Below are 25,997 nucleotides of genomic sequence, written 5' to 3' on the forward strand. Positions count from 1 at the left end.
GCCAAAAATTACATTTTCATCATTAGATTTCTGAAGCAAAACACCGCTGAGATGAATGGCAGCACTTTGCATCCCAGCAGATATTTTCTGCAGGGTTGTGCAGGCTGGGCAGAGAGGGTTTTATACCTGCTGCAATGGGAGCACGGGGGAGAGGTCTTGTTTACAAACTGAAGAGAAAGTTTTATTTCAGCTACTCTTTTCTTAAGTGATGACAGACTAGTTTTTGGAACACAGTACTGCAGCAAGAACTGAATTCTGCACTATAATCCATGTCTGAATACACATTTAGCTATTTGTAGCAATTGAAAATAATAAATGCATTTCTGAAAAATCTCTGAAAAATTTCTGAAAATCCTGGCATCCAGCATTTTAGGGAAGGACTGCAAGGAATGTTTCTGCAGGCTGATTATGAAATTGTTTTCCTAGCACTGGCTGCAAACAAACCCCAACATGTTAGGTATGAGCTCTTCCCCCAGTCACAAAACCTGGCATTGGTTCAGGCCTTGCAGCCCCATTCCTACACCCACAAAGTGAGGGAAAACCTTTGCAAAGCAGCTGTAACTGCCTGGTCCCAGCAGCCAAGAGAGCCCAACATACGCAGCTGATTTGGTGAGAAGTTTCTTTCCACTTACTGTGCAAGTCACTGCACCACAACACTAGGGTTGTACTTCAGTGACAGCTTTTGCCCATGTATTTGCACTTTCAGTACCTCCAGAGACTCATTCATATACAACCATATAAACTGGCAGTGTTGCCCTGCAGACAAATACATGTTAACTCACCACAACCATGGCCACAAGTCATTTGAACTCCACCATTTTACTCCTTTTCATCAGGATTGCCCCATGGAAATGGCCACTTCCCACCCAGTTATTAGGAATCTAGGATGGGTAAAGCCTGCCTGTGCTCCAAAATCCTCCCCTGCCCCTGCCTGGGGATCAGCTCAAGTCCCCTGGAGATCAGCTCAAAGTCCCCACCACCACTGGCCAAGGAGCAAGGCAGAAGCTCTGGTGTGACCACCCAGCCATGAGCTCCAGAGACACGGCCCATGTGGATGCCAGGTGGCAATGAGCTCCTCCTGCCTGATGGGATCCATGAAGGAGTGACAGCAGCATGGTGACAATCAACTCTGGACAGAAATTAAGGAACAGCTAAGCACAGATGTCAGGATGAATTCCTGTTTCTCAAGACTTTTTTTTATCCTCCCAGAGAAGCAACTACAAGACAAGAATCTTTCAGCCACCAAGGTGAAAGAAGCAGCAGCAGCTAAGAAATTGTTGTTTGCTTTTTGTTGTTGTTACTTGTGTTTTTTTAAGCTTTTCACTTCTTTGAGATAAATTCTCTTCTGTGAGAGATTTTGATGTGACACAAATCTGCTGACTTAAAAATGCCCGAAAAGGGCTCTGTAAAACAGAAAAATATCCCTGTAAATCCTCCACAGCTGCCCCAACGAACAATTGCGAGGATATTTTGTGGTGATTCCAAAAGAAGAACCACATCTTACCCAGGGAGTAAGTACCTAGGACTATATTTTTATTTGCTCCTCGATACTTGATGGCTCAGCTGAGGCAGGTCCCACAGGCCCAGACGTCTTCTCACACTTGTGTTATGCAGAGGACATTGCCTGGAAAGCCAACAGGAGTGGCCCAAGCACCACATGAAGGGCTGGCAGGACACAGCAGAACACATGTGCCTACTCTACAGGGCTCAACTGCAGGTGAACTGTGTGCCAGGCTGGCCCCATAGAGTAATTCAGAGTATTTTAAGACGTGAGCTGAAGGACAGCTGGCCTGGAATAGAATCCTGCAGAAATGTAGAAAGCTCTGAAGACTGTACCATAACATACACATACAAGAAAGCTTCACTCGAAACGTAAATGAAATTTTCTAAATTTCTACTGTTGCATTCAAGTAAAGTCTTAGTAGTCTTTTAACAAAACCTTGTGCACACATAAATTGCATCTTGGACTGTAAATGTGAATTTATTTTAATTCCTCAAAGATGATATTGGTTCTACGTCATCACTGATCTATTCTGAACCTATGAATTGACCATATGCATAATTCATACTCTGAACTTTTAAGTTGTAGAGAACTGGTCTGCAGGAGAAAATTGCAGTGGTTTAACAAAATTAGTGTTGTTTCTTCTTTTTACATTAACTCTCTGCACAAAGTAATATATGCAACGATTTATATTGCTTTGATTTACCAAATAGCTAGATTTTAGTTAAGTGAAATCAATTAGGTAATCACCTCTGGAAAATAATTGATTAAAATGTCTTTTGAAAAATACAAGTTAAACAGTGCAACTTCTGTTTGTAAAGAATTTCCTTTGCCCTACACTTCCCCTTCCTTGAAGACTTCAATGTCCATGCAGCTTAGCTGTTTTTCATGAGGAATGTGGTTGTACCTTTTAGAAATTAGCAATACTTTATTTTTATAACATATAACTTAACTACTTATCATTTCCAGAGCACTTTTTCACTGAGTTAAAAATTCATAGGAACATTCAAATGAACCAGGGGAAAATATTGCATCAAAAGCCAATGACACTGCGGTGCTCTAAAAAACATTACTCTAGAAAAAACTCAGGCATAAGGCAACAAAGCAGAATTACCCAAAGCACCATGGTAGGCTGAGAGCTGGGCCAGGAACTGGAATCAAATATTCCAACTCCCAATCCAACATATTTATTTACTACATACTAACCCACCACGGTTAACTGAAAGCACTGACAGAAGAGTTAAAAATAATGAGATTAAAAACAAACAAACAAAAACCCCACTGTTTGAATTCAAGAGGCTGTGCAGAAAGCCTTTGGATGAGTGAGGACATGCACCTTTCTATTCTAGAAGTGTTATGTACAAGAATCTGCTTTATCTTTAAAAACTGTGAGTGCCAGACTTGATTTACCTTATAGTTGTAATGATGCAGCATTCCTCCACTAAACTTAGTGGTATTGAACAACATTCACAAGATCAACAGTTACGCTAAGAGGCTGCGCATGTATTGTCCATAATGCTGAGATGGCACATACTCGTGGAGCAGCATAGAAAGAGTTCCCAAAACTCAGCATTTTTCCAAAACTGCTAGAGAAAGAATGAAAATTTGGCATGACTGTGAGAGAGTCCCCAAAGAACAAGAAGGGGAGAAAAAAAAAGTAGCCACCATTTAAAGCTGCAGAAATTTTACTGAAGGCGAGTTATATTTTATTTCATTAAAATATATTTTGAAAACATACTGTGTAAAAGAATTAGGGTTCTCAATAATTTATTATTTACATTAGCAAATGCTGTTTGACTGTTATTCTACAGATAGAAATGAGAAGTCTGCAGAAGGAATTGTACCAACTTCTTCAGGACCACACAAGCCCCATTACAAGGAAACATCCAAAACACACTCCTCCTCGTTTCAATCCTTTCAAATTCACGTTTGCAATCAGATCACAAGAAGCCCAATGACAGGTCACGCTGGCGAGTGTTGAACACTGACAATGAGAGCTGGGAGTTCACAGCGCTCCCCAAGAGAGAGCCCCCGAAGAGGTTGTAACCTTGCACTACTCAGTAGCCAAGATGCTGTAGGGTCCAATCCCTCTCTTGCTCCCACTGTCTTAATGCCACTGAAACCAAGAGCATTACGTGACAAGGCCTGCACCAGGCCCCCAGGCATATCCCAGAAAGCTAGACAGACTCCTCGAGCTTCACCAGCCCAGGAGAGAGTGTATGTCCTACCACTGTAGACACACTGTAGCTTATTCTTTTTCAGTCCAAACACGTTATAAATCTCATTGGCTTCCTCCCCATCCTCTGGGGAGAAAGATGCATAGGAAATTATCTCTCTGATGTAAACAACTGTAAGCACCATTCACATTTTCTGGTCCACGTGACAAAATTCATATCCAAGTGCCTGTCATAGCCTTGACCATTCTTAGCAGGGCAGCTCAGCTTTTCCATCAGCTTTCCCGATCTCTGACATCATCCAGGTACCCAAACATTGTGTGCAGTCCATTGCAATGCCAGCTGCTGTCTGCTTTACTCATGGAAAGAGGGTAAGAGTAGTCATCTCTTCAGGGATTTTATAAAAACCCACAATTAAAAGAAATAAAGCAGTCAGCTCATGTGTCCTGTGTCCTGGAGGCACTCAATGGTATTTCTGACATCTCATGTAAGGCACCAGTCACCCGGTAGCTGAGCAAAAAGTGACCTGCAAAGCCTCCATTTAGCAACCGCAGAGGGAACTGACAAAATTCAGCTGGTTTGCTTGCCTTCTCGTTTACATAGCATAAAAAGTGTGGTCGAGACATCTGGTGGAATCCTGAAAGAGGAAGCCTCAACTTGCACTGCAAGCCAAGGAGCACGGGTGACAGCACACCACAGCACGAGTTTTCATGGCTGTATCAGTCACAGTTGCCACAGACATTGCAGAGATTTCCTCAAGCCCCAGGAAGCCTCTGCTGCCTTGCTTTCATGGAAAACGAGTTTGTTGTCAGCAGCGAAGCAGTTATCTCCTCACATGATGTCTCTGCAAGACACACCGGAAGGCCAGACTCCGAAGCCAGCTTTGTGGTGTACTTGCTGCAACTTCTCTGCTGTTGGTCCTGTCTGCACAGCCATGTTCACAGAGCTGCAATGCTGGAGAGAGCAGAGAATTCACCTGTGGACGAAGAGGTTGGCTGGATGCTGGCTGACTGCAACACTGAACAGCCTCAGTCCAGAATATCCGTCTCAAATGGGACCAGGTGGTAGTACGTCAAGTTGGTGACATAAGCTGTTGGGTCATCACTGTCTTCTAGCTCTGAGGTAAAGTCACTCACACTCTCAAACCTAAGGAGAAACCAAACCAAAAAGACATTAAGTCATTAATATTTATTTTTAAAAAGTCAAGGGAATCTGAAGAAAGGTACTGGGGGAAGAGAAGGCTAGAATATTTGAAGACTGATCCCTAGAAATTTTGAGAAAAGACATTTGTGAGGTCATTTGGAATAAGGGCTGCAGGCAAGAATGCCTCTGCTGGCATCTCAGGTTAAATTTCTGAGTAAATATAATGCACTGACTTCCTTTGCACCTGAGTAGTGTTATTGTGATAGTCTTTCTAATGCTCGTTTGCAGCTTCAGCTTTGCAAAGCTCAGTTTGCAAGGCAGAGATCTAGAGTCCCAACCCTTTTCTGAATGAAATCATCAGTATCTCCGTCTCTCAGCAGCTTGAGATTTAAACTTTAGAAGCTGTCAAACAAGGTCCATGCAGATCAACCATGAATCATTAAGTTACAGTTTCAGCCTACATATTGTTGTGCTAGTGTGGAGAGACCAGAAATGGCATCTTCTGCCACTTAAGTAAACCCAGATCCAGCACTTACTAAAGAGGGTTGAGACAGAAATGAAAAACTTTGCTCTCCATGTCCTTAATTACAAAGAAAACCTGCTTCTTTGTAACCTGTGGAAATGAATGGGCAAAAGAGCTTACTTTCAGTAAAACAGGATGGCTATTCCCTTCTAAAACTGTGCCAAAACACAGCCACACAGCACACTAGGAGAGCCAGTTCCACATCTCTTTGGACAGCAGTCTTCAGTGGAAGGGACTTTTATCACTCCTCTCCCGTATGACACTGACTCTTCACAGCACTTGTCATGGTAATACCTGAACTTATCTCATGACATCTGGTGATCGTGTTGAGTTGGAGGTGACCTGGATCAAAACCATTATTAATTGATTTTAATTTCTTAGGGCTCCTCTCCTACTAATGAATGAATGATTTCATAGGATGTAGCCTTTCTTATCAGGCAATTCTGAATACCTTTGAAACTGGATTTTTATGAGTCTAGAAGAGCTTTCCCTGTGGTATGGGAAGAGCTCCATAGAAAGTACTCAGAACTTATCCTGTCCACCTCCTCCTCAACACAGCCTGGTGTTGATGAATCAACCACAGGACAGTGAGGACACGCAAATCTTCTCATCCTCTCTGATTTTCAAAGGTAGTTGTGACGAAGGAAGGAAGCAGCAAGTGAACTCTGGTAAAGTGAGTCACGAAACTGAGGTCCACATTCTTCCATTTTGTTCTCAGAGCATTTGGCAGCAACACGAAATGCCTCTGTTCCCACACAAAAGTGGAACAGAAACTGCCTTTGTATCCAGACTGAACTTGTACCTATGAAGTGAAAGGCTATGAGTCCCTTCTCTCCATTTGGCTTTTCTATAAGGACAAATGTTTAAGACAAACAGGAAACAATGACTAAAGCATCCTTTCCACAGAGCCTTGGTATCCTCCCCATAGCATGAGATCTAGATTTTGATAAGCTGAGGATATCTGAATACAGAGATTCCCAAATTTGGTTTAATTTGCTTTGGTATTTTCCTTCTCACTTCCTACCTCCTGTGTTACAACTCGTATTTCTGCAAAGATCACTCAGCACCTCATGCCTACTGTCAACCAGAAGGCATCAACTTGTTAAAACCTACACTTTCCTCAGTGACACACATTCCAGTTCCAAGGAGGCTGCGATTTCTGCACTAAGAAAACATTTTACTTCTTCCCAGATAGCCTAGCAGTTAAGAGCAAGTCACTTCAGACCAAGGATTAAATCTCATCTTAGTTCAGGCCAGGGACCTGAAGAACTGTCAAATTTCTTTTTCGTACACTGTCACTTTAGTATTTTGAAAGAACATGCATTCATTTAATACAGAGTGAAAAAATGGAAACTAAAAAATTGCACAAGATGGAAAAATAATTTCTAACCTAGCTCTGACTATTGGATATGTCCCTTTAGGGGACATATTTTCTAACTTTTTTTTTTTTTTTTAGACTGGCATACTTCAGCTCTCCGAATAACAGGTAAACAGAGAAAGCTTTAAAATGATTTGTTTTAAAACTGCATCTATCTTCACATCAACTACTTAAACTCCTGCAGTTAAGTAGGACAACTGCAGATTTCATTCTAACTTCAAACTAGAAAGCCCTAGGACTCAGATATCCCTGAAACTCAGGTATTTCAGAAGACACAAACAGGCATGGTAGGATAAAGAAACAGAAAACATCTCCTACTTCCATGTCTTCCCCAAAACTCACTTTCTTTGGAAGCATCATGGGTTACTGGATAGCAGTGTCCATACATCCTGGAATATATGGACATGGACAGCTCTGTCTTTTCCACACTCCTGTCTGGTCATTCTCAACTCTTAATGATGAGGACCACCACTTTCTGAACAGAAAATCATGCATTTTCTCCTGCAGTGCTGTCACTATGCTCTTTACTTACAAGCACATAAAAATTACACCGAACACTGAAGGTTTATACGTTCATTCCTCTACTCCCACCAGGCTGTTTGTTAGCTTTATGTGTGTGAAGGTGCACAGAACAAATTTGACTTAGTTTCCTACAATTATTTCACAGGTGATGTTGTGTTATCTTACAGACCACCAGTGATTCAGAAACAATAGGTTATAAAACACCAGTGAGGCAGACAGAATGACAAAGCCAGAAGAGGAGGCAAGAAGGCTATTCATATTCTTCTTTCCCTCTCTTATCAATTATAGAAAACTAGACTATTACAACGTGAAGAGCCCACAGATTTTGTGGTTCTTCAACCTTACCAATAAGGTTCTACAAGCAGCACACAAGGTACAAAGCTGTGGCATTCACATGCTGTGGGTAGGCAGAAAGGATTCCTTGCTGCTGGAAAGGAAAAATGGGCACAGGGTTCTGCAAAGCTCTTTTCCTGACAAGAGCAGGATTTTGCTTTCCTGGAAACATTCGGCATCTAACTTGACCAGCTCCCACCTACTTTTGCGTTGCCACCCATGAAAGCCTCTCCCACGGATAGCAAGATGCTAATGATGACAGCAGCACCGTCCTGAAAATACACATCTGTCACTGGAATGAGTTTGCCAGAAAGGCAGCACATCCAGCTCCAAAGCCTTTGCTGCCTGCTGCTGGCTGGAAAGCCAGAAGTGCAAACAGTCCTCGCAGGGAAAGGTTCTCTCTCTAACAAAATCAGAGTTCGTATGTGCTTATTCACCACCTTTTCTTTGAGGTCTACAGAGTACTGAAAGAAGCTTATATAAGAGGACTGTTTTATGGCACCTGGAGACCAAACGCACTGGGTTCACCACGTTTTGCAATAGTACGGTGTACTGGCAACTAAAAAATGGTGGAAGAAGAAAGCAAGTACTTCAGAACAACAGAGTAAGCAACTCCAACTTGCAAAAACACTAGTTTCTTCTGTAAGAAGTTTCAGCCTTTTCAGCTGATGGGCTGCTTGGTAGGTAGCACTGTAGGCAGTCCAGCAGCTGAGCAGTGCAGCAGGGCCTCAGCAAACGAATGCTACCTGATGAAGATCCAAGTGCTTCTATCCAAAAAATACAAGTTTGCTTTGCAAAATGTCTGATTCAAGCACATCCGCAGCCAAAACCCACATGGAGTTTAATGTTGCTGAAAGGAAAAAGTTCCCATTTGAGGATATACAAGTCCACAAGGAATTAACTCTAATTTCAGAACAGAAAACATGGGTCCCATAAATCCAATTTTACAGAGACCAAAAGGGAACTGAATAGGATTCCGAAAGATTTTAAAACTTCCTTTCTGGGCTACTAACCTACACTTAAAGCACAACATAGAAAACCTTTTCTTTAAAAAAAATAAAAAAATCAATTTTTACAAAAGAGCTGTTCTACACAAATGCCATTACTTCCTAACTACTACTTTCCAGCTTCAATATACAGCTACAGGAAGAGCAAATTTAGGGTACCATGCACAACAGACATTTAACATTTATTAACTTCTTCATTTCTGATATAACCTCCTTCAGGAAGTTAAGATACAAATCCACAAAGCCAGGCTGTTATCCTGGATTTGTTTCTTCTATCACAGTTTCTGGGAAAACAAAGGGATCCTCCAGTTTTTACTGTATTTTAGTATTTAGTACTATATACTGGCTTTAGTATCTTCTGACCTTCTATATAGGACAAACAAGGGGATGACAAGTAGATGACAGCAATTTCCAAACCCATACTACTAAGTTTTGCTTGGTCCAGAGCACATTTTTCAAATCAAGACTAATTTTATTTTTTTATTTTTTAAATAAAAATATTTTGAAATAGTAAAAATGGAAAGTCTTTTGCTGCCTTTTGGTAATCTGCTCCAATTATTTATCACTCTCAGCACTAAAACAAGATCCACTGTGAACTGTCAACATTAATTTCCAGACACTGGCCACATAGAATTATCTCCAGCACATCATTTCAACCTCATTAATATAAGCTTATGAGCTTAATGCTGTTAGCAAGGTCTAGGTTCAAAACAGTAAGTGATAAAACCCTGGTTCTTTTAAAAGTTAATAGAATGGCTTTAAAGAAATTACAGTGGAGCCAGAGATACATTTCAGCCCCTGACAAAATCTCGTCAAGCTCTAAATCCTTCTGCAGACTGGCAATGATCACATTTCAAACGTGGCAAGACAGCCTTGTATTCAAAGATAAAGCCTCTATAAGGCATTTAGCACTCTGTTTCCATCATTTTGACTGCTCTAATGAAAATGTAGGTCAATGTTTCTCATTAAAAATATTTAAAAGCTTCATTACCTGCAGCTCATTGAAATATCAATCGCTTTCCATCACAGAAATTTCTAGGAGCCTATTGCCATCGGTGCCCATCTGTCATTATAGTCACTGACTTTATATGTACATGAAAACCTTTCTGGTTACTGGTCTCTGACCCCAGAATACCCACATGCATTAACAAGCAAAATTTACAAATAAGGCTAATCCAACTTCACCCCTTCTTAATGAAATACACATTTCACCAACTCAGAGCATGTGGCAGCACCTGAGCAGCTGCCCAGCTTCCTTTTTTCAGGGATGTGTTCCCCCTCTTCTAAGGATGGTGTTTTGCTTCCTAAATATTTGGGATATTTCATCAGTAAGGATTCTCCAGCTTCCAAATCTGGGATCAAGTCAGCTCCTTCACAGTCACACAAGAAAGAAAAAGCTGTTCTGTTCTCACCTGTCAGGGTCCCTATGACAGTCACAGCTTTTTGATACACAGAGGATTGAGCTCCCTGGGGTCAATAATTCTCAGACAGCCATTTTATACATTTTAATGTAAAGAGCTGCGAAGCCTTAGCAACCATGCCCAGTAATCTTTAATCAGCTGGAATGACAACTGCACTAGTCTTGCTCCCATACAGAAAATATTTTGCTGGCAAAGGCATAGAGGGAAAGAAACAGCCAAAAACTGAGAGTTTATCTCAAACTTGACAGCACGACTCATGGACAAACCACACTTACAAGTGTTCTGCTGAGTCTACGTCCAGGTGCTTCTCTTTTCCATTGGGTATACTGTGGTCGATGACTATTGTTTCAGTGTTTGCTAAACAAAATCCATTTGATCGCATGATTTCTGTCAGGGGAAGAAAGAAAAACAAGATGAGAGTCCAAAAAAAAAAAAAAAAAAAAGAGGAAGCTGGAAAACAACTGCATGTCATATGTAGTTGAAATGATTATGAAATGGGATATGCATGTGACACTGAAAATCTGCACAGGAAAGCAGAAACAAAGAGTTTGTTTCATAGCTTCTAACACCTACAAACTGCCAGCACTTAAGTAGTTTTATTCATGTAAACAACTCCTGATACAGAGCATTTGAAGCAAAACCCAGGTTCAGTCCCACTAATGCCAGTGGCAAAATCTGCATCATTTTTTAGAAGAGTGGTAGCCCATCTATATAGCTGCAATCTACCACTTCTCATAATGATACTTTTCCTGGACAGATTTCCAAGTCTTAAACACGTTAAGCAGAAAAGAATAAATAAATAAATAAATAAATAAATAAATAAATAAAAACCCCACAACAGGAGATAAACAGGAAATTAAAAGTTACCCTCCAAATTAATTCAACCAGCATCTTTAAGTCATGTAAAACAATATCATCTGCTATACTGCCCACAACTCTGCTTACTCTCTGCTTACTTGTTTCTTACTGTGTAAGAAGCTCCAGTCCAGAAGAGCTAAAATTTACAGCTAATTCCACTGACTTACCGCCAAGGACAGAGCTGCTAACTAAAGAGTAGTATTTGATATCAATGAGAAGTTAATCCACATCTGTATTAGACAGAAAGGCAAACTAGGCAAATCACAAGGATTTTTCTTCTGGTCACACAATCTTAGATGAGGCTAGGGCCAACACAAAAGGAAAATGCTCTCTATTTAAATCAGCACCAGCTTAAGCAGGATGACCGATCATTTCTTCAAAGTAAGAGGACCCTTTGTTATATCCTTGAGTTATCAGTACAAGCAAAATGAAATTCTTCTGTGGCAGTAAATATGGTAGAGAGAAGAGATATGTACAGGGAATAATGCCTAAGACCTTGCCTCAAAAGCACCAATTTCAACTACACAGCTCAAGCAATGAGCAGGAGAGGGGAGCAGAGAGGAGGTAATTTTTAAGTGCACATTTGCATATTACTACCTAAAGGTAAAGCCAGAACTCACTTTCATATTTTGAGAAAGTAATCTTCAACTTTCAATCTGTATTTTATTGCAACCCACTTCAGCAGAATACATTTGAGGTGGTAAAAACACTGAAAAGCAGCAGAATCACCTTCAGTCATGACTCATCTCGAGCCAACATCATACTGCAGAATAAAATTTACATCATACATTCAAATTGAGCTTTCATCAAAGGATGGGGGCTTTCTCTCATCCCCATCACCTACCACCCTGAACCGGACCACGTGAGGGGACAGCTTGTTTGTTCAGAGAGCACAAAACGTGTTTGCCTGTTTTCCGAGTCTGCAGCCGTGCAAAAAGCTGCACTACGGCCAACATGAATAGCGCACAGTTTTTTCCTAGTGTCCTTGACATGACCTAAAAGTTACAGCATTTCATTGCAATGCAAACTGCTTCGGACGTTAACATTTACTGCCATCTACTGACAGCACTTCCAGACACTGAAGCCATTCCCAGCGCGCAACACTCAGATGAGGCAGAGACCAATTTATTATCAGATTTCCGCCTATGTTTTAAAAATTTATTTGCAGCAGCCAGTTGAACGATAAAAAAATTACCACATGATGCTTTTGAATAGCCATATAGGTCTTTCTCCAATCTTCCTCCAATTAATTAGGTATGACTCGACTATGAAAATTAATTTAGGATTAAAACAAAACATGTTAGTGTTCAGCTAACATGGTTTCCACAGCTCCTTCACACGCAGAAGGCCTCCCTGTACTGCTAGCCTGTCCCTCAGCCAGACACCCTCCCTGTGAATTTAGATTCATCTCCACCATCTTCTCTGTTGTACCCAAGCGTGGCATTCTCAGACATGCACAGTATGTGTGCCCCAAGGGGGTACACACCTTCACAACAATTAAAGGAAATATTTCCAAACAAGAAAAAATAAATAAATCAAAAACCAAAGCAAACAAACAAAAACAATCAAGCCAAAGCAACAGTGCAGTTTTTAACCAATGCAATTCCAAATACACCTGTTCTTGATATTTACCTGTTTGCAAAAGGAACAAGGTTTAAAAGCGTGGCTGCTCTCAGTGGTACATTTTTATAGCATATAGTTCGGATCCTTCATTTCATAATGGGCAGGTACTAGGAGCCACTTTGCAACCTCTGTTCTCATGGAGTAGCAACATATTCCGGACAAAAATAGTGACTATGCTCTCAAGAGCCAACATCCAGGTGTTCAGAAGTAAAGCACATAGCAAAGCCTAGGATGACTGATGTTAGGAAACATGCACATGAGGAATTTCACCTGTGCTTTCCATATCAGCTCAAGACATCACCCAAACCTCCCTGCTCTCAGGCGGAGCGTCAGATGCACTTGTTGGCTCCCATCTCTCATGCCCAGGGAGCCATACCCACGTCACCCCCTTGGCTGTATGACCCCAGAGGCTCTTCTCGACAAGCTTGGTCCTGTCCTGCACTGCAGCCTGGCCCTGGGGGCCCTACAAGAAGGCACCAGCCCAGACAGGCTGGCAAAACCACACTTTTCATCGAGGCTCTGTGTTACATGGTACTTTTCTAAATAGTTTTTGGTAGGTTCACAAGCGATTTACCAATTTATGAAGATGATATTTAACCCATGACTAGTTTGTTTATAACCAGAGCTCAGGATCAGTTACAAAAAAAAAAAAAAAAATCTAAACAGTTTATGAGATCAGTCCTTAAGATGCAGCATTAACATCCTTAGCATGCTGATCCACTGACCAGTCATTAACTAATATATGGTTAGTACCTACGGAAACCGATGTATTTAATATTAAACATCTTAGGCACCTTGGAGGACTATGCAGTATTTCACTCTTATTTCACCCACCAAAATAAACTCTTCTGGTGACAATAAAACTGCCACCTTGTGGGACAGGTCACAGACTGCAACCTTCAAAGGAGAAGTCTGCAGTTCCCGCTAGGCTCAAAGGAAGCTTTTCAGTGTAGTAATACAAAACCATGCAAGCCAAATATCCACAGACCTTTTAACAACAGTCAGTAGCAGATTTAAGGGGGGCAGACTGAAAGGATGGACAAGTATAGAAGTGATACTGGTCTTCAGTTTACCCTCCGGGTTTAGAAACTTGCTGTCTCCAACTGTGACAGGTCTCAATGCACTTTTGCTCCATTTTCTTAATTTTTTTTTGAAGTCGTTTATGCTTTCAGCTCCATGATATCCTATGACAATTACTTGCATTCTTTAACCGTGTTCCAGATGAAAGCAACATAATATTATAACCTTTCTTTTGTTTGTCTAAACGCTGTTATCTACCAACCTACAATTCTTGTTTGGTGACAAGTACAGGGTAATCAACCTCCTTCCATTCACAGCTTTGTAGGCTTCCATTACATTCCTGCTGTCATGTCTTCTCAAAGTTGAAACGTATTTATTTATTTAACTTTGTCTGTAGAGAAGCTGTCCAATTATTTGAGCCCCTGTCCTTTATTTGTATGTTTTAAAATTTAATTATGTCCTGTCTGAGATAGAGAGACCAGAGCACACTGTATTCAAGATGTGGTGGTTCTTCTTAATTTCTTACCTAATAATTCTGAATATTCTCACTGTCTTTTTTGCTAGCCTCTGAGCAGTGAGCTTACATTTTTACAGAACTGCGTAAAGAGCTCAAAATCTCCTTCCTAAGTGGTAACAACACTATCATATGCGACAATAGTGAGGACTGCCTTTTCTTCATGTTGTTTCTCTGAACTCAGCTTTCAGTTTCACCTGTCATTTTATTGCCTAGTATGTCAAGGTTAATTATATGTTCTATGTTATAAAGCAGACTATGGAGAACTATCTTTTGAATTGCTGATGGAGAAAGAACAAAGGGAACAGCAAATGCAGTCATTTTCATTCTTTAATTCTTGTCTTGACTGTAGGAAGCAAACAACTCTTACCTGATATTTTAACTGGACTTTGAAAGCTTGGCTGAATTTTATGGACGTTGTCATTCTTTAGAACTTGGTCCAAAGGAGATCTCTCGAAGAATGTGAGGACTACTTCAGACCTTGAATACTAAAAAAGGAAAGACGTCCATTATTTTGCCAGTAGTTTGCTTTGTTCCTCTTTTCCCTTTCCATCCCACTGCCTGGAGATGTCATCACATGGTTCAGGCACTCATCACTTCTGCAAGACACTCAAATTGTTGCTTCTTTTACAGTTTGGCAAAAACCATTGCTTTCTAATCGGCATGAGAGTGTGTGTCACCATCAAGGAGGAGTCAAACCAGGCTAAGTGTGGAACTTGACTTACTCACCTTCCACGGCATGTTTATAATAGTCTTCAGAAGCTTTTCCACTTCATTGAGTCTGGCTTCTATGTCATGGGCTTCTTTTATAGTGATGAGCCCTAGAAACAAAATAAACAGTTTGTGAGCATAGGCAAAAGCACATTTTCATGTGTACACACACTTTAGCACCCAAAAGCAGCTGATCAAGAAGATGTGGAAAGACCTCAAATATTATGCCTTCCAGAAATAAGCCTTTTAACCCACACTGATCACAAAATGTGTACCCAAACTAAGGTGGGTGTAGTTACTAGCACAGTTGCAGGCCTGACACAAGTTCAGCTGTTTATGATCACATTTAGGAGCTGCAAGACAAGCAGAAGTAGAACTGCCTACTCCTTCACCCACAGTTTCACTACACAGCATTCCCAGCAATGATAATCAAAATGCCTGTTTTCTTCTTCCCAGAACCATGATTCATCCTTTCAATGTCAATAAAAATTGAAAGAAAGCCCAAAGAAGCCAAAAAATGCAACCCACAGATCAGAGGAAAAGACTAAACACAAGCTAAACAAAAGCCTTCGAGAGCACTCTTGTATTTCTCTGAATGCAAACACCAATGAAAAGTCCAGGGAAGATTTCTCAGTGCCATGTTCTCCAAGTGCAAAACAACTGTTTGCCTTTCTTTTTTTTTTTTTTTTTTTTTTTTTTTTCCCTTAAATCATTGAATTATCACAGAGCTGCAGGACGGATTAAAGAGGAATTTTTGCATTCTAGTGTCCTGAATGACGCATTACAATGCTTCTAATTTTGAATTGTTCAATACAGGGATCTTCAAGTGTAATACTGTAGAAATTTCATATTTATAATCTGCAGGGCATATGTAACTTCTGTCTTTCCTGGCAAGCTCAGGGAAATCTAGCACATCATATGCACGCACAGGAAAAATGAGGAGAAGCAAACCCCAGTACCTCACATCCTTCTAACAGCCTTTTTATTTCTGGTCTTTGTAACTCACTTGTTCTAACCTAATCATCATTTTGCTTCTACATTTGCACCGCTTTTCCAAAGAACAAGATACATATGTGAAAAGAAATACCTAAGAGACTACTAAATTCAACAAGATTCACTGGTTTAAACAAAAAGTAAAATATTTTTAAAAAGGAGCAAAAGAAGACCCAATAAATCAAAGCCATCTAAATAAAAAGAGAAAAACATCCAAAAGGCAAGCTGTTAGAAACGACCTCAATATATTGACATTGTAAGCACTAAGCTTTCTAAATGCAGTCTTCTGCATGTATCTCCACCTCTGTATTTAAAAGACGAGAAAGAGCTGTTAAATACACACAATCTCAAGCCAACATTCACGAAATGTTTCTGTCTGCATCAGTCCATGTTGCGTTACTGGTGTGACGTGACCACATACAAACTTTCCAGACAAAAAAAGCGTGACTTGGAAACTGTCAGCTCTCCTCAGATTACAGTGCTAAATAAAACAGAGATTGTCTCCAGAGCAGCCAGGTTTACTTGAAAGTCTTTCTATTGCTCAATAGTCCCTCATTTTGCCATTTTTGTCAGTGTCACTACCACTTCTTCCTCTGGCACAGCTCTCTCCCTCTCCTGACTGCAGAGCGGCACGCACCCACAGGCATGTAAGCATGGCAGCGGCACATCCTGCTTTGGCTGGTGTATACCATGGCAGAGCAGCTTTGCATGGGAACTCTCTGAAAGGCTGTAAACACAAATTAACTCATCTGCATGGGTCCACAGACTGCATATTAGCAGGGCTGTGCTTGACACCTCAGACCTGAATTGCAGACCAGCACCCTTCATCTTCCTAACTGCTGGGTGTGAGCGGGCCTGGGAGGATCCGTGTCGCCCCTTCTCAAGTATGTTCCCAGCCCACATCTGACAGAAGCTCAAACCATTCAAAAATAAAAAATTAATCTTTTTCACCCTCCTGAAAAAAAGTTTGCCAACAGCCACACAGCTCAGGAGCCCATGTGTGGTATTCAAGCCATGCTGTCCCCCTGCCACAGCCCACGTCAGAGAGAGCTGAGGGACACAGGCCCCCTCGCCACCGACCCACCAGGGATGTGCTCTCAAATCCGCCCTTGTCCTCAGAGCCTTCCCCAAATAAGCACTTGTTGGTGAAATGAGTATTTTGCCAGGAGGAGGGATGCTTTGAAACAAATGAAGATACTCATCAAATCAAGAGCAGCCAAAATAAAAAGAGAGAAAAAAAAGAAAAAGTCCACCTCACCAACAGCACTGCACATTCCTACTCAGAGGGCAACCAGCCAAGCAGTGAGATTTTCTCTCATTAGTAATCAGGCGAAGCATCTGCAGCTCCGCACAGCCTTTTTAAGCTTCAGCAAGGGAGGTTGGAGAAGACCAGCAGCCTGTGGCATGCTCGCAGCTCACCCAGTAGGAGGTTTTACAGCTTCTTGCCTTCCCCAGGGATTTCCAGCCCCTGTGTACTCCTTGCTCGAGCTGCTGGAGAGGCACCAGGCATGCAAACCCACGGAAACTGGCACGGCCAACTTCTAACATCTGACACAGTAAGAGCTGTGCCTTACCGACGCTTTTAATATCAAAACCAAAAGGCAGACAGCGTAGGAAGAAGAGCAAGCGATACATCTGCCTGGACCGATGCCTCTGCGTGTGCTTAAGGACTATGGATACACAGCTCTGCTGTGTAGGGCTGCTGACCTTACACGATCAGTCGCAGGGAACTGAGCTTGGCAGGGCTACAGCTTTCCTTTCCATACGTCTGCAGACCGAACGCACAGAAACCACTTGACTCACTATATATATATGTTGAGCCCTGTAATTTCTTCTGCAACAGCTACCAAGTTTCACTAGGCCCTCATTTATCATAATTCTGAAAGTCTCTGTTTTTAAGAGTTAACAGATGCCCTGGCGGCTTTCAGTTCGTCATGGGCTGCGATCCCACACCCCGAGGGATTGCTTACAGCCCAACATCTGCACTACCCTGAGCAAGACACTGCCTGCCCACACAGCCGGCAGGGACGGAGGCCTCAATCCCTCCTTTTGCTCCCTTCCAGCACTTGCTGACTGCTTGCTGTCATCAGCCACAACACACGTGCCTGGGAAACAACACCATGGGTTCCTGAGGTGAAGTCTCCAGCAGCAGTGCTGGTTCACGGTGTTTTCACCCTCCCCTGCAACTCATTTCCTCTCCCACGCTGCTGCAGCACACTGCTGCCTCTGCTTTGCCAGCGCAATTAAGGGAATACCTTCAGCCAGCCCTGTCAAAGACTTCACCTCAGGAAATCCCAGCCTGTGCAGGAGATGTAAGAGCCTGCAGGCCAGGATGCCTGCTGCAAGCTCCTTTCCCCCCCAGGCACCACACAGCCAACTCAAGCAGGAATTGGGATTCATGTTAAGAAAGGTCACAATTGCACCAGAGCTTTCCATCTCTAGCCCTCACTAACAGCTTGATTAAGCACAGAGGCTGCCCTTTGAGTGGGGCTTTCTCCCCTGGCTGCCTTATTTTTTCCGTTCTGAGGCTTTGACAAGGCAGAGGAAAAGAAAAAAAAGACCAGAAACTGGTCTAGGATCTCCAGACGCTGGAAACGTCTGAACAAACAGACACGATGCACGTGCCAGCTGCCTTCGTAGACAGTCCAGCACCTCCAGCTCTCGTTAATCCTGACACGAACACACCACAAGCTGGATGCATCTGGAGCACACTGCACTCACTGCACATCCACTGGCCACGTATGCAGTGTCCGTACGGCAGCTACAGCATGTCCTGATGCCTTTGTCCCTCTGCCCATAGAGCTGAGAGACGTGCCTATCTTTCCATCAGGGACTTTCTGACCCCGAGAACCTTTCTTCAGGCAGCTCGCCCTGAAATAAAGAGAAAACATTAATAAAGCTACCAGTAGCCTGGAACCAGTTGTGCTTTCTTCCACTTGTTCAGTCATGCAACAGAGCTGAGCTGAAGGCTAGGAAATCTCTTAGTGAGGTCATGGCGAAACGCTGTTCTCATGCCTTTCCCTCTGCCCTGGCTGCTGTCTGACTGCTAATTGAAAACATGTGCAAACTCCTCCCAGGAAAACTTTGCTCTCTGTCTTCTTACCCATACTGTGCTTGGACAATTAACTATCATTTCAAGTGATTTAAATACTATAAACACCTATGTTTATAGGGCTTGAGGTAAATTGGAGCCCTGCTGGCTCCCTTTTTTTTTTTTTTTTTTTTTTTAACCACAAAGCCTTTTGCTGCCAAACACCACAAACCTCTAAGATTTTTTTTTCACCCTGCACACAAGGGAGCCCACACGCTGGGTCATGGGAGGGACAATACAGACACACTGTGTGACCAAGGGTGGCACTTGCCTGTACCTGGGATATTTGGTTTTAGCAGTGTGCTGCTGTGCACACAACCCCTGGAACTAGCAAGCTGATTTTAAGGGAGGAGACGATCATTTTGACATCCCCCCTACCCCTTTCCTGATCAAGAACCCCACACAGAGTCCTGAAGACGGGGTGAACAGGATTAGCCCAGTTTGAGACCAAGCACACGTAACAACAACACACCTCTGGAAAAACAGCACAAACAGCAGCTCAGGCCTGCAGCATCCTTCCTGCTTGGGGACCCTGGTGCCAGAGCAGCTGCAGGAGACTCAGGGATCAAGCATGCAGCTGTGTCCCTGGCACGCTGGGTCACGGCGTGGGAGAGAGGCCCGGAGCTGAAAATGAGCAGGAAACGAGTTCAGCTGAGGAGGAGAGCGAACTGGGAGCCAGTTAAAGATGTCAACACACAAGCCTTGATAGCCTGTCCTATTACTGCCATATGAGCCACCAAACCTGCAACTAATGATATTTTGACAGCCACATTTAACCCACTGCATAGCTTGTAATGAAATCACGATGTGGTCCTGACAGCTGATGCCCACGATGACTGCTTTGTCTCAGCAGTCCTCTAGTGAGTGAGTTCATGCCTAAATCAAATTTGCCTCATGCGCCATCCCTCAATGATGACACAAAGTCATCTGTTTGTCTGGAGAGGGGTTGCTGTGTACAAGTTGCTAGGTCCGTGATCTCAAACTGTGGGCAAACCCTGTCCCTCCAGGCTGAAGGACTCCACGTGAGGCTTTTGGTCGGGAGAGGAGCAAAGAATGTCCAAGAGATCTCCTATTTTCTCAAAATTAGTTCAACAAGTATAGGAGACTGAGCAAGGACAGAGGCCAAGGTGTACTTTTTGGAGATGACAGTACAAATGCTATGTATTTCGGTATCTACATGAAGATTAAACCTTTGCACTGAGCCCTCCTCACCCAATCCCCTCTCAGTCCCCTGCAGGAAAAACTGCAGAACGGGTATCAAAGTGAAAAAAGGAGTAGAAGATAAATAGAGGCAGAAGTCTTACTGTGTTTTGCTAAATCCGCACTGCAATAAAGATTTATGGCCTATAGGTGCTGATCCTGAGCCCACCCTTATCTCTTTGCACAAGTCAGTGAGCGGCAATTAGGGATCCCAGATCTTTAGGGAAGATGCATAAGCTGTCTCACACAGATGACTGCCACTCTGCTAGGAAGATAGGTAAGAGCTCGTTTCACACAACTTCTCAATAATTCTGCAGAAATAACACCACAGGAATCCCTTCAGTCCAAAGGCTTGATAAGACCCAGAGAAGGGCAGATAATTAGGGCCAATCAGGGATATCAGCTCTCCAATTACCAGAGACCAGGATAGCCACTCTTCTGTTCTCTGCTGGTTATTTATGATGTCTTCTGGGGCATCTGGTTCTCATCACGACGGACAGGATCCCAGAGCTAGCTGTGGCTCTAGTCTTAGTCCAGCAGCACTGGCAGCTCCTCTTTGATGCTTCTTCCCTAATTATTCTGCACCCTTCTCTTGGGGCAGATGCACTTGCCCCTTCCTCTCGTGAGGAAATCCATCCATATTGTATGACAGCAGTCAACTGCAGTCTCTAAAACCTTTACAAAAGGTTTACTATTCATGGAGTATCACTGACATGATACATATTGTTGGCATTGCTCATGGAGCAGTCAAAAGGATATGGTGGAGTTCAAAAGAGGGGTGCAGGGGGCTGGATGTCTGCAGTTTGTTGCACATTTGCTGCTCTTCTTAACCCGGATTGCTGAGGAACAAAACAGGGACAGTGTTTCTGAGAGAGAGATGATTTCAGAAAATGCAAGTAAGCCACTCCATGCTTTTCTAAGTCTTACTAGGTAGCAATGAGCATATTGACATTGATATGAGTCTGTTAGACACTGAAAGACATAGAGCTTTGAAAGCCCTGCCTGCACTGTGTGCTTTCAGCTCTAACGCTGAGCACTTCTTTGGCAATTCATACATCGCAGGTGTGAAAATACGGATGGCACAAAGTACTATTCAAACAGCTGTCTGGCTAAAATCGATCCTCAGGATCACTTGAGGATGCTGGCACACCCAAGCAAAGCACAGGAGGCGGGTTAAAAGCAAGTTAAAAGTCCAGACCTCCAGCTGACGGGTTTTACACACATTTTTCACACGTGTGTGTGAGTGTTAGACGTGGGGAAATGGTACCTCCCAGTGACTGAGCTCAGCACAGACCTTCCCCGCAGAGCTCCCTGCCTTGATGCTTGATGAGCCACAAGAAACGAGATGTCAAAGAAGCACAAGATAAAAGTGAACAAAGCAGTCAGCACCTGATGAAAAATGCAAGCTCCTACAACCATTTTTAGTGCCAGCTCCTTATCAGGTGAGAACTGTCACGAGGAAACAACCTCATTTCCATTCCTTCCCACCAAAATCCTCCCAGACACATTGCCTGGTTGCCTCAGCCCACCACAAAAAGGCAACTTGTGCCTAGCTTTGTTACAACACAGCAAGCTTCATGTATCTCCATCATTACCGATGAACCATGAAATTCAGCCAATAAAAAAAAAAAAATGCAGAAGCCCCAAACTTAATTTCAGTCATAGAGCACTGCTAGAGCCTGATAACCGAGAGCGGCATCCTTTGTCTGCCAGACAGAAGCTCAGAGCAAGCTCCACTAATGAACTGTTGACAATGTCAACAATGGAAAGAGCACAATAGATGCAGTGTATTTATCTGCATTGTCACCGCACCGAAACAGCTGCCGTCTGTGGAAAACCACTGTGCTGCTTGTGTAGAGCTCCCTCTTTGCATAAATCACCCTCCCAGACGGCCTTGTAAACAACAACAGCACAATGCAGCATATAGAAAACCGTACGTTAAAAACGCAACGTTTACAGCGAAAAGCGTGGGCAAACAAAGTCCCTGGGACAGGTCCTTTGAACCGCAGCCCCGGAGGAGCCTCCCATGTGCTTCCCGAACACAGAAAACAGCTGATCATCTGCTTCCCACATGAGGCAACCCCGCCGCAGGGCAGGCACAAGCCTCAGAGCTTGAGCTCTGCATTAGTCACCCAGGAAGGACTGCCCAGGGGCTGCTATGGGTGATGTCCTCTGTGCTACCAGGCGAGCTACAGGCGCAGAGTTTCCATGGAAAGCCTCCACGGCTGCTGGACAGCTTGTACGGCTGGACAAAGGTTGAGTGCCAGCACAGCAGAAGATAACCGAGAAGTTTCAGAGAGCTTTTCCAGGTAAACACCACTGGCAGCAATCTGGTGAAGGTGAAGAAAAGGGAGTGCAGCTGGAGGAAAGCAAGCGGAGAAGCAGATACAATAACAAAAAGGAGAGCGAGGGAAAAAAAGGCCACAACAGAGCAGAATGAGTCAGAGGAGGGATGGAAAGAAGAAAGGGGAGGGAATGAGCACTTTGGAAAGGAAGTCCATCTAGGAAGAAAAAAACATGTAAGACTGAAGAGCATTTCTGACTTGACAGCTCGGAGTATCAGAGCTGCACCAGGCACGGGATGAACAGCCACGCTGGAAGAGCATCTGAGCTTCTGTCCCGATCATGAAAGCAACAGAGCAGTGGTATGGGGCAGCACAGACCCATATGGGGCAGAGCAGGGCTGCCAGAGAACACCCTGCCACTCCAAGGGCAAACCAAACCCAAACTCTGAAAGGTTGCTAATGAGCTCACAGGTTGATGACTGCACTGACGTTGGATCAGGTTCCAGGATAAATCTTAACCAAGAATCCTTAGAAGTAAGAGGTAGAGAAAACAGAAGGGAAAAATGAAGAAGTGCGTTTCCAGATTTATACTTTGCTTCCAGCGCCTACTGGGTCTGTTGCAATGACTTCTAAATCACCAACATAAAGTCAGCTCCTAAGTCCAGGGGCTGTCTTTCTCATCCAGTGATTTAAATACAAACATTGTTTATTCTGCATACAGCAAGGCACAGACAGATTAGTAACATCAAGAGTGAACTAGCCTGTGTTTGTCTGTGAGCCTCTTTGTGCATTTGCCTACAGCAAGGGCTGGGCACGCTTCAGACACAAATAAGATACTAGCAAGTTACTGGTAACATCACAGTGAATCATGTTTAGTCACCCTGCAGGTATGCACATATCTAACCTTGTTTACGAGCTCACTAGTAAGACGCCTCGTGTCGCTGAACATCCTTGGCCCTCAGCATCATAACACGCTCCAGATGCAGGCACGGAGCGCGTCGTGCCATGTGCTGTTATTAGTTATCAAAGACAAGACCAGGCTGCGTGTATGCCCTGCTCCCCCACAGGGACCTCCTCTTTTCTCCTGCCAAAGCAGGGGTGAGACGAACAGCGCACGCCGAAAGCGGTGCCTCCCATCCCCTCCTCTGCAACCACAAAGCGCCCTGCGGGTCTAAGTATGGGCAGGGAGAGATTGTGGAGGGCAAGGAAAGGGGCAGGGGAGGAGAAATGGAAGGAGAAGGCAGGTTGTGCTGTTTGCTCTGGCTGAGCAAGAAAAGGAGCACACTGCTGCTCGGTGTTGGCTGTTTGCTGAAACCAGCTATAACGGTGACAACCAACTCTTCCTAAAATTGCTCACATTAAGAAAAATATATAAATTCTTCCAAAAAGAAGTCAGTAACATCAAATAGCTCAACCTTGCACTCCTCAAGCACATCCCTTTACTGTAACACACCGCAGCATGACCAAGCTGCGGGATAATTCTTGTTCTTCTAATGCTCCTTAAGCAAATCTGTAGGAGCACTGCATTCTTTCAATGCAATGCAAATTTGGTTTGCAGCATTTAACCACTTCCTCCAGATAAAAGGCACGGCTAATATTCAGATTCTTTCGGAAAGCCCAAGATAAATACACCAACAAACACACATACATATGCACATACATCTGTATGCATATAAACACACACAGATCTATATGACTGAATGCTAACACGCGCAAGGCTGTATCTCTGTCAGGTGTTTTTGCTGGGTTAAACACATTGAGCTTTACCTCTGCTTTTAAACAGGACATGAAGAAACCGTGCTTACCCCAGAAGTTTTCTCAAGAGCAGACATGCGCCACGCAGCCTGTGCTTAGAGCCAAGTCTCTGCATCAGTGTCACTCGGTTAAATGAGATTTTTATGTTTCAGCTTCATGACGTTACACAAGGCTGTGGGCACTCAGTTTAAAATGCCGGCGTGATGAAGTGTTCTCCAGGCAGAGAAACACACTTGGCAAAGTAATTTTCTTCAGCCCAGGAGCACCTTAATTTTAAAGAGTATTACTGAAATTGTGAGGCACGCCGTGACTGCTTACAAACTATTCTGGGTTTTGATTCCGTCTCTGCAGCAGATTTAACCTCCACCTCCTCACCATGCTGAATAGATCACGATCTGCTTACATTAGCCATCAATTTTTCAAACCTTGGCCTGATGCTTTGGCTCATTCCAGGTCTGTTCCCGAGATAGGGGCAAGCGGAGGTTGCTGGCTCCAGGTCTCGGGCAGGATCTGAGGATGTTTTTCCCAGCTGTTCATGGACCAACATCGTGTGTCACCTGGCCCTGCCGAGCACACCCCAAGCACCGACTGTAACCCCACCTGGCTGCACCTGCCCTGACGATGCCTTGGCGATGCAGGAACCCAGCTCAGCACTCCACAGAAGCCTCATTGCGCTTCCAGGCTCTTGCAGGAGGCGCTGAGGGACGAATTTAACGAGGGGCCGGAGTCCGGGACCCCCAGGGCCCGATCCTGCCTGCCCCCAGCTCCCCAGCGGGGCCCCATCCCCAGCGCCCGCCGCCTGCAGAGGGCACCCGGCCCCCGCGAGTGGCGGCGGTGCCCGGCCGGGAGGCGACACCGCGGCCCCGGGATGCCACCGGCACCGGGGGGGGGGACACGACCCGGCCGGGGGGAGCCCTCCGGGGCTGCCCTGCCGCTCCCAGACAGCCGAGGACGGGGATAAAAGCAGGCAGCCCCCGGCCGCGCAGCAAACGGAGGGCACCCCGCGGGTTAACGAGCGGGGGCTGAGCAGGGGGAGCCCCCCCGGGGCCGCTCCAGCCGCTGCCGAAACGGGAAGGGAGAAGGAAAATGGCTCGGGCCGCGGCTGCTGGGACTGCCCTGCGCTGCACGAAGTTAGGGCAGCAACTGCGCTCGCTCCCAGCGCCGCGAGAGTCCACTGCCAAGAGCCGCTGACGGCATTTTTTCTCTCTCTTTTTTTTTTTTTTTTTCCTATTTTTCCTTTTCCTTTTTTTTCCTCTTTTTCATTTTTTTCCTTTTCCTTTTTTTTTTTTCTCTTTTTTTTTTCTTTTTCATTTTTTTCCTTTTTCCTTTTTTTCCTTTTCCATTTTTTTCCTTTTCCTTTTCTTTTTTTTTTTTTCCCCTTTTTCCCACCCCCTTTGCCGACAAGCTGGGGAGCTTCCCCCTTAGCCCCTCTCCCCCCCAGAACCCCCAAGGGTGCCAACAACGACCCAGCGCCCACCCCCGCGGCGGGGGGACCGCTCGTTTCCAGCCACGAAACCACCCCAAAAACCAACCCAACCGAGACACGCACAGCCCGGCAGGAGCTGCCGACCGCAGAGCGCCGCTCCCCAGCCCCGTCCCGTCCCCTCGCCCCCCTCGGGGCTGAAGGGGAGAGAGGGGGACACCTCCACCGCATCCCCAACCCCAAACCTTGCAGCAGCGGGGAGCGGGACAGCTCGGGCCGGTCCTCGGGGAAGGAGTCGAGGAGGCGCTTGAAGAGGCGCCCCAGGTCGGAGTAGCTGCGGTGCAGGTAGAGGACGTTGCGGTCCGACCACTCGGTGCGGATCTCGTAAAACTCCTCCTCGTCGCCCCGGCGGCTGATGACGAGCCGGCGGATGCCGTTCACCCAGCAGCCCCGCACGTACATGTTCACCAGCGAGGTGCCCTCGAACACGGCCGAGGCCATCCCGCCGCCGGCGGAGGGCGA

General features: G+C 44.4%; 1 protein-coding gene across 1 annotated transcript; it reads right to left on the reverse strand.

Moving 5' to 3' along the window:
- Positions 1-3,133: 3,133 nt before the first annotated feature.
- PXDC1 (PX domain containing 1) lies at positions 3,134-25,997 on the reverse strand. Its single transcript, XM_032182089.1, has 5 exons — positions 25,721-25,997; positions 14,747-14,838; positions 14,388-14,505; positions 10,278-10,389; positions 3,134-4,821 (listed from the first exon to the last, which is right to left on the reverse strand). Exons 1-5 carry the CDS (start codon positions 25,974-25,976, stop codon positions 4,704-4,706), a joined length of 696 nt encoding a protein of 231 aa, XP_032037980.1. The 5' UTR covers positions 25,977-25,997; the 3' UTR covers positions 3,134-4,703.

The sequence above is a fragment of the Aythya fuligula genome, chromosome 2, assembly GCF_009819795.1.
Source record: "Aythya fuligula isolate bAytFul2 chromosome 2, bAytFul2.pri, whole genome shotgun sequence".
In the NCBI taxonomy this organism is placed as follows: Eukaryota; Metazoa; Chordata; class Aves; order Anseriformes; family Anatidae; genus Aythya; species Aythya fuligula.

Excerpts from the sequence above, each read along its gene's own strand:
- PXDC1 (XM_032182089.1), bottom strand. The coding sequence starts at position 25,976 with ATGGCCTCGGCCGTGTTCGAGGGCACCTCGCTGGTGAACATGTACGTG. Across the intron at positions 14,839-25,720 it reads CCGCTCCCCGCTGCTGCAAG|GGCTCATCACTATAAAAGAA; the intron begins GTTTGGGGTTGG and ends TTTTGTTTCTAG. Across the intron at positions 14,506-14,746 it reads TTATAAACATGCCGTGGAAG|TATTCAAGGTCTGAAGTAGT; the intron begins GTGAGTAAGTCA and ends TTCCTTTTTTAG.